The sequence below is a fragment of the Dermacentor silvarum genome, chromosome 9 (assembly GCF_013339745.2).
Source record: "Dermacentor silvarum isolate Dsil-2018 chromosome 9, BIME_Dsil_1.4, whole genome shotgun sequence".
NCBI lineage: Eukaryota > Metazoa > Arthropoda > Arachnida > Ixodida > Ixodidae > Dermacentor > Dermacentor silvarum.
Window position 1 is genome coordinate 40,951,942 of NC_051162.1, and position 9,173 is coordinate 40,961,114.

At 50.1% G+C, this 9,173-nt stretch overlaps 1 protein-coding gene across 1 annotated transcript; it reads right to left on the minus strand.

Annotated features, from left to right (window-relative positions):
• Nucleotides 1–610: 610 nt before the first annotated feature.
• LOC119464715 (uncharacterized) lies at nt 611–2,523 on the minus strand. Its single transcript, XM_037725689.2, has one exon. The coding sequence runs from the start codon at nt 2,521–2,523 to the stop codon at nt 1,018–1,020; it is 1,506 nt and encodes a 501-aa protein (XP_037581617.2). The 3' UTR covers nt 611–1,017.
• Between the last annotated feature and the right edge of the window lie 6,650 nt (nt 2,524–9,173).

Sequence of the window (9,173 nt, forward strand, 5' to 3'; positions counted from 1 at the left end):
ACATAAGCTAACTTTAGTGGGTATCTACAAAAAAATCAGCGTAGCTTGCACTAGTGGCGCAAGGCTAAAGACACAGCGGAGCTGACCGTTTCCTAGCTGGCCCTGGCTATACGAAGTAATGCCAAGTCATGCTAAGTTATACGAAGTGTATAAGAATTTTCTCGTGGTCCGTGGCATCAGGGAGCGCTTCGCGAAGCACTTGCAGTCCGAGAACACGTAGGGTAAGTGCGGCGAAAGCTATGCACAGTGTACGGGCGGCGCGCAGCAGACGACACGCCGGGATGACGTCAAAGCGCACGCGCAGTAGCGCGCAGCTGGTGGGAGCTCAGCCAACACCACTTAGACTTTAAGACCTCTCCACGGCTCAGTGACGTCACCCTACCACGACGGCGCTGGACGTTCGGCTTCCGCGACCCCTTGGCTTTCCTATACAGTTCAGCGAGCTGAGAATGCCGCTTTGAAACAATTATTCTTTTTTGGGAACCATATTTTTCTTGCAAAAAGCCAGATTTTTTTTCGTCCTCGTTTGCGCGAAGGTGCACCCCTTACCTTTCGACATACCGTTAGTGATTTTATTATGTATCAATATGCAGATTTGTGAAGCTACGTTTCAAACATTTTCTATTTTAAATGCTGAATGAAAGAGACTTTCAGAAGTCATATTTTATTTTCAGGAGAGAAACATGAGAAGTGAGCAGTTCATCAAAGCTGTTTCGCCACAAAAGCTGACATTGCATTAAGCGAACACAACTTAAAGATGCTCCGCAGGCACAAGAGAATACACTGTGTACAGAAATACAACACGAAAACCGGTTTCGGAACTAACATCCACCAGTAACCAATGAATACAGTCACAAGCAAACAAGTCACAAGCAAGCAAGCAAAACGAAGCACTGACATTGAATAATGAAAGAAAGCAGTCGCAAGTGCGTGGAGCAGTTAGTTTTTCAGAGTCTTCAGTTTTCGCTCTTTTTCTTTCGCGGTCTTTTCAGCTACAAGTTGATCATTTTTTCTTTTTCAAAAGTTACTTAATAACGTGTTAGCTGCTGCACATAGGACGTGGTGCATAGCTACTCGCGGGGTGTGTCCATTCTCACACACATCGAAATCAATGCTGTCAATTATTAAATCATGTGTGAGTGCCAAAAGAGCCTCCTTTTGATTTGGCAGTGCATGAAATTGTGTTGCATACTGTTCGCTCCTCAGTTTGTCCAGAACTATTTCTGCTGCAAGAACAGCGTTTGTTATTGCAGGCTGAGGAAACTTGAGACCGCCACGGGTCATGGCCTGCACTAATTCCCCACCTTCAACCTCAATGTTGTCTTCTAGCATCAAATTTCCTTTGGAAGACATGCATGAAAGTTTTTTGAACGCAGCATGGGCACAGTAACCAGCAACGTAGGTGGTTGCATGGAGATTCGGTGCCTTCTTCTGATAGTCATCGTCTGCAACCTCAATGTCAAACTTGTCGAGCACATCATGGTTTACTGCCACTGCAGCTGTTGCAGTTTCCATTTCTGGGAGCTCCAGAATATTTTGCAGACGAAGTTTTCGCTCAGACTCATACACTTGTCTTATGGATATGTGGTATTGCGCACCAGCGAGTTGGCGATACTTGCCAAACCTCTCTTCCAAGCAATCGGTCTGAAACTTCCCTATCAGCACATAGTCAAAGTGCATTTCCTCTAAGCAATATTTTGTCACTTTTACTAAGGTGTCTGTCGTGAGACGGAGGGCACTGTGCGTCTCCCTTGTAAGTATGCCTGTGTCAAACTTGAGTGACTGCCACAGATCTAGCCACTTCACTACACTCAACAAAAACTGGACCTGGGGACTTGTTACTGATGTAATAGGTGACTGCAGCTCGTCACGAAGCCGAATGCCCTTGTTGCATGTCTTTACATTCAGAATGCTCCACCACTTTGTTATTATTTCTAAAAACTCTGCAGTTCCAACCACATGCTCGAACTGAAGTCTGGGCCCACATGTCCGAAGAGCTGCCGCTGTAGAAGGGTTGAACATTTTTAGCGCAAGCATGACATTTTGGCGCTCAATGTTCGATGGATTAAGAGCTTTTGTTGTAAGCGTTGGTGCAGACTTAATCAGCTGACTCTGTTCTTTTGAGTGAAGCTCTCGAAGAGTTTTAAATGAAGCTGTGAGTATAGGTGGTTTTTCGCTAGGTCCTGTGGGGCTAGGAAAGAACATGCACGTTCCAGCATTTCGCTGATTGATCCAATTGTTTCTCACACACTTCAATAAGTGTACAGGGTCAATTAGAAAAAAAAGTGGGCGTTCAGAGTCTGCAGGGTGTCTATATAGACTTTGAAGTTTGCAGGGCGCCCCAAAAAGTGACATTGTCTTACGGTTGATGGAGTTGTCACTTATCACTGCAGTGATACGTAAACCGACATTCTCCAGCTCAGTAATAATGCTGTGCAAAATGGTATGAAGCTGCTGTGCGCTGATACGCTCTACCGGAAGTATGTGCACTACATTTTTCTGAGATGAAAGCAAGCTTTGCATCATGAACACGTGAGCTGTCTTCGCTGATTTGAGCTATTACATGCTGCACCAACAATTACGCCTCCGTTATAATCAAAATAAGGCTGCAAGTGGATTTCGTCCATCATGAGAACGACAATTTTCTCATGTTCCTTCATCGTAGTGGCAAGCTTCTTTGCATAGGATAGGAATGAAGCCCCTTGCTGCTCGTGTGTTGGGCTTACTTTGTAGGAATCGCATATACGACGTATTGTTGACTGATGTGGTAGCCTAATGTTTCCAGAACTGCAGAGAAACCTGTAGGCATGCGGAGAAACTGTATATAAAATGCTCGAAAACACTAGCAACTCTGGAGAATACCGCAATGAGTTGCAGTGCTTCACAAGGAGAAGAGCAACTTGCTCTTTGAGAAATCGGACAGCATTCAGTTGCTCAACATTCGACAGCTCGCAATTTGAGGCATCTTGAAGAAGAGAAAGTGTCAACGTCAGCATACGCTTAATTCTCTCCTCCTCCTTAGGCAAAATTTTTTGATCTAAGGCCTCAACATCATCTAGCAGGCGGGTCAAGAGGCGCATATCATTAATTTTCACAGGGATGGTATCTATGCCATCAGTTGTAGTGAGCTGCACATCTCGGCAATAAACTTTCACAGTGAGGTCCTGTGAGATTGTGATCGACAGAAAAATAGAAGGGGCATCAACAGAAGCAAGACTGAAAAAAACCACGCAGGTGGGTCGAGAAATAACATTCCAGAAGCTGGAAAGCTTGATTTCCGAAACTCGCTCCAACAGAGTCTGGAAAGTGTCGATATTGTTTCCTGACTCTTCCTCCTCGTGGGTCTGAAGTGATGCGGCGATGGCTTCCCGCAAGGAAGCTGCTTCAAGGCGCATCCTCTTTTCATCAGGTGCCTCTCGAGACGTGGCTGTAGCGGGTGCGGAGAGGTACGCGGGACAGTTCGGGAAAACACAAGGAACGGCGTCGGTGCTAAGGCGAGCAATCTTCAATTTTGCCTCGACGACCTTGCCTGTTTTCGAGTCCACATAACTAGAAGAAGTCCGAATGTCTGACGCTCGGAAGTGCCGTTCGCAGACCTGGACACAAAACGGAAATAAGTTGGCATATTTAGGAGAGCTAACATGACGAGTGAAACAGTGAACACAAGATACTGAAAACTGGCGTCGCGCAGCATGTCAACGTTTACAGATCGTGGAATAAATGTCACGATTTTGTAACTTACCACTGAGCGCTTTCCGGGTACGACATCAGCACGTGGAATGGCTTTTAACCATTGCCTTCTTCTGTCAGCGTCAGCCGGGAAAGTGAACACGCGCACAGCCTTCTCCCCGTCGTAGTTCGCGCGGTAGCCGGGAACACAACAGTGACCTGGCATTTTCACAAATAGCCCAGGAAATGTCACACGCACATGTTGCTTTCAAGGATGTTTCACTCGATATCCATCCAAGAATTCGCCGCCGGAGCTAAACTTCAGTAAATGGCAAAGCAACGACGAAGAAACACGTGCAACGCACACGGTATATGTAACGAACGCAAAGAACATGTGCAAACTTGACGATGGCGATGTCCACAGCAATGGCGATGTCTCATCTCACATTACTATTTTAAAATTATAATTTAAAAAAAAGCTTCCCGATAATAATTTTTAAATTGCGCATTAGCAGGAATACAAATAAAAGTTCTCGCACTGTGCAAGATGGATTTTGCGTCTTGTGTATTAGTCAAAATAGTTATCTTGTTTCTTATGCGAAAGTGCGCCTCTGAGTACTCTGTATTGATGCGGTTTGAAACGGCGCGGGAAGCGCCGGTGAGAGAACGATTGCAGCGGCCACCAGGGGGTGCTGCCTCGCCGGTCGCGGCGGCGTGTGCTCCCGCCGTCGTAGTGCGGTGACGTCACGCGTCAGAGCGGCAGTCGTCGAGAGGCCTTAAAAGTCTAGGTGGTGTTGGCTCAGCCGAGCCGCCGCCACAGGCGCCTGCTGCAGTCACGGACACCGCGAGCATTCGGCGCTAATGCCGGGAAACGGGGAAGCGCGGATGGCGTCAGCAGCACCTCTGCGCCTTGCCTCGCTGGTGCTGCTACAATTCGTTCCTCTCTCTCTCGCTCTCATTTTCTCTTTCTCTCTCCCGAGTATTGCGCGCAACGCTCCGCGAGGTGGTTGCTAGGCAACGCAGCGGCAGGAGGCACACATTACGGCCGGCCGAAAAAGCTCCGCTGTTAATACGTAAAATAAAATACGAAGACCATGGCTACATAGAAGAGTCGCCCAGAAAAAGAGTGTTCTACCTATTATTTAGCAAAGTATCAGGCTGCAATCGCGAGGATGTAAAGGGCTCCAGTGCTTCTTCTAAGAACCGCAACAAAATCAGTCGCAAGCCATCGTCATTGTTGTCGCCTTTCTGCTCTAATGACACTCACACTCGCCTTACGCACACACTTGCTCCCTTTGAACAAACACGTTGGTATATCTGGCAACGCTTTAAGAAAGCCCGAAGACTGTCTGATACCCAGCTATTTCCAAATCATTAGCGTAACTTTGATTACGTTAACTTGTGGGGTATGCATAATTCCTTGACCATGTGCTTCTTGTGAACCTGAAGATAGTGCATGGTAACCGCCTCGGTGTCCTGGCGGTTTATAGCATTGCGCTGCTAAGCACCAGGACGCGCATTCGATTACAAGATTACCGCACTTCAGTGGGGGTGAAGTGCAAGAACGCTCGTGTATCGTTCACTGGGTGCACTTTTACGTACCCCAAGTGGTAACAATTACTCCGGATTCCCCCACGCATCGAGGCGTACCTGATAATGGCATCGCATATAAGCACGTAAAGCAGTGCAATATATATCAGGGTTTAGGCAGCGCATGCTAGTCACTCATCATTGCGTTGGACAGCGTTACCACATTATCCATACAAGCACTTCTAAAGGTCATAAGAGCAACAGCAATCATTCCGAAAAATAACGCTTGATCTGTGCACCTTGTACCACGGATGCCATTTCTGCAAGCCACATATAAACGTGGATTTACCTATGTTTGCTGTTACCAGATACATCAAGTTAAAAGACATACATTAAGAGCAAAGATGTTATGAAATCACTTTTTCAATTCCATAGCACACGGACGCCCGTATAACATGTTTTCGAATACTGCAGAAATCGCAGGAGCGTTTTTCAAGGTTGATTAATGTGGCATACGCGAAGCGATGCCACCAAGTTCGGCTCCATAAGCGGTAACACTGCACGGCCGCTGGATAAAAAAAACACCGCATATCCACGGGTGAATGATGATGAGTGGGCGAAGCTCCGGAGGGAATCATCGGTAAACCGTGAATCTTCCGTGTAATTCGCCCAGTCTCGCCGCACTAAATCGAACGATTGACTTCCACCAATGACACGCGCCATATGTGACGTCATTCCTATTTTATAACAGCGCCCTTCACTAAATATAATTGCACCATCTCCCGCTTAAGGGGACGCTAGCACAAACGCGTTAGAAACGTGCAGTGCTCTCTAGTAAGGGGGAGAGGCCACAGCGTCTTACGCAGCCGTTTACACATGCCAGAACGTGCACCGCGTTTGCCGACGCCATCACATGACTGCTGAGAGAGTATAACCCCCGTATTCATAAACGCTCCTCGACTTGAACTTGACTTGCCACCGCCATCAACGCGTTTCGAACGCGCTGCCCAAGGCGGTGGCAAGTCAAGTTCAAGCCGAGGAGCGTTTACGAATACGGGGGTAAGGCGGAGAGGCCACAGCGTCTTACACCAGCTTCTTACACGGGCCGTAACGCGCTAGCACAAACGCGTTAGAAACGCGCAGTCTTTCGTTAATGTTGGGTTTTTATTGTCATCGTGGTGCGAGTGTCCTTGTGCGCTTCGTGGCGTAGTGGTTAGCGCCGCGCTTTCGGAAGCGAGGGGTCCCTGGTTTGATTCCGCGCTACGGACACAACTTTCGGAATTTTGTTTTCATAAAAGTAGACGTGGCTACCTACTACTACTACATACTACAGAGGAGGGACAGACCCACACCCTAAGGAGCTTCGCTCCTAAATATCACAGCATATCCACGAAGTGAATGATGATGAGTGGGCGAAGCACCGGGGGACCATTCGGGTAAACCACAGCTACGGACAAGAGATAAAGAGAGTGCGCGTCGGGAACGACAGAGAAAATTACACCATCTTCGCGTAGGGGAACCCTGAGTAGTATGCGAAGCAGCCATGGGGTCGACTCGAAGTTCGGGATCGGCCTGTCGCCGCTGCCGTTTCGTGGCAGCGGCTCGAGCCCTCTTCTCCGCGGCGCTGTCGACGGCGCTGTCCGTGGCACTCATCGCGGCGTTGCGGGAGGAGAATGAGAGGAGCGGAGCGCGCGCGTGCGCGTCATTATACCGCGAGCTACAGTGGCGCCCCCTAGTGGAGTATGCAGCGCCTACCGTCGCGCCTCTAACCTAAGCTGCTTCGCATTATCGCGCGTGGAGCCGCAGGTGTTGCCATTCGTTGCGCAATCCGGAGAGGAGCGTCGGAGAGGAGGAATGCCGAGAGGAGAGGAGATGAGACAAGGAGAGGAGGGGGATGCGCAGCGTCGGAGAGGAGGAATGCCGAAAGGAGAGGAGATGAGACAAGGAGAGGAGGGGGAGGAGGATGCGCAGTGCGGGTGTGGACGCCGCATGGCGGATTGAGGGACGGACAGAGCCGCCGGCAAGATTTCGATGCACGCGGCAGGCCGCACCTTTTAAGATGCGAAGCATCTTATGGTCGGGGCTATGTCACCCCCTCCCTCGCTCCGCCGTGCGGCGTCCACACCCCTACTGCGCATGCGCATCCCCCTCCCCGTCCTCTCCTTGTCTCATCTCCTCTCCTCTCTGCATTCATCCTCTCCTCGGCGACGCTCCTCTCCGGATTGCGCAACGAATGGCAACACCTGCGGCTCCGCCCGCGATAATGCGAAACAGCTTAGGTTAGAGGCGCGACGGTAGGCGCCCCAGAGGCACCGGGAACAGTCACCAACGCCGCGCGCGTTCGCTGCGAACGCGGGCAGAACGCCGACGGCGTCGACAACAGTTCTGCGCGTTGCTGGTGCTGCTGCATGTCCAAGTTTATACAGCTGATAAAACTACCTTGAGTCGACCCCATGGCTGCTTCGCATACTACTCAGGGTTCCCCTACGGGAAGATGGTGTAATTTTTTTATCCAGCGGCCGTTTCTTTTTATCCAGCGGCCGTGGCATAGCTATACAGGACAGACAGATACAACTAGGTGCGTTCAGTTTGCACAATAGGCAGTGGTCCACAAAGCTTGCGGTCTCAATGACAAGTTTAGTTCAGTGACGCTTTCAGCTAGCACAGATTTGATTCACTGGTTGCTACTCAGGGGAGGGACGCTAGAGGACAAAAAGAAGGGTCCTTATGGTATGGATGAAGATGAGAATAAATAAAGCCATTGGACTTGATATGATCGACATTTCCATTTCTAGATAACTTGAGGACAAAAAATTGCCCCCATCTCCCCGAAGGGAATCGTGAGGAAATGCGAATGCATTTCTTGCGCCGAGAGTACACGGCGTAGTAATTTTAATGGCGTAAATTAATGACGAGACGAGGATTTGTACCGTAACCATTTATTTACACATTCATCAGCACCTGTTTGTGTTGTCATTGTACCTGACGGCCATAATCACAGCCTTGTGGTCGCTAAAGTGTACAGTCAAAGGGTCTTTGAGAAGCATGCGCACGTCACAGTTTCGGGTAAAGGCGAGATCAATGCAACTTCCGTGAATGGTAGTCGGACACTTGTCGGACTCGGCGGAGGCACACTGCATAGAGTACTTTGTACACATGTACTCCACCAACCACTCGCCGCTCTTTTTTCTCACGTCCACGTTAAAGTCACCAACCAAGACGACGGGGTCAGATACCTCCTCTTCCAAACTCGTCCCAAAGAACCCGAAGCGCGTTCAAACGACCCGAGTCCTTCTTGATGATCCCTATCACGCTCAGATTGTTGTCGAACCACAACCGATCGCAAACCTTGCTGCTGTGACCAAAGCTGTGGTCCTCGAAGTCGCGCTTGAAACGGGCGTCCGGCTGCGTAAACTGCCGAGCGCGCGCCGCCGCTTGCGTGGCGCGATCGAGAGCGCGGGGGGCAGCGGGATCAGCCTGTCGTCGTTGCCGCTTGGACTCGGCCTCGCGCCACTTCACTCGAGGATCGGCGGCTCGCCGTTGACGTTTCTCCGCCGCGTCTCGAACACGAACTTCAGCGTTCTCGGCTCGCCGTTGACGTCTCACAGCGGCGTATCGAGCACACATTTCCGGATCTTCGGCTCGGCGTTGGCGTTTCGCAGCGGCTTCCCGAGCACGGAGTTCGGTATCGGCAGCTCGCTTCGCTCGCTTGCGTTCGACATCACGCGCTCTTCGTAGCCTTGTCTTCCGCTTCTTCTCCTCCCGTTGATGATGACGTTGAAGCTACTGCAGTGACGTCATCTCCAGCGAGAGGTGTAATGCTCGGGTTGGATTGTATTACACTTCTTGCTAGGGGTACCAGAGCGCGCTCCTCCTCTCCACTCACTCTCCGCTACTCCGCCCGCACCACCGCTCCGGTTGCTAGGGGCGAGGATAAGCGCGCGCGCCCGCAGCTGTTGCTATGGCAGAGGGAG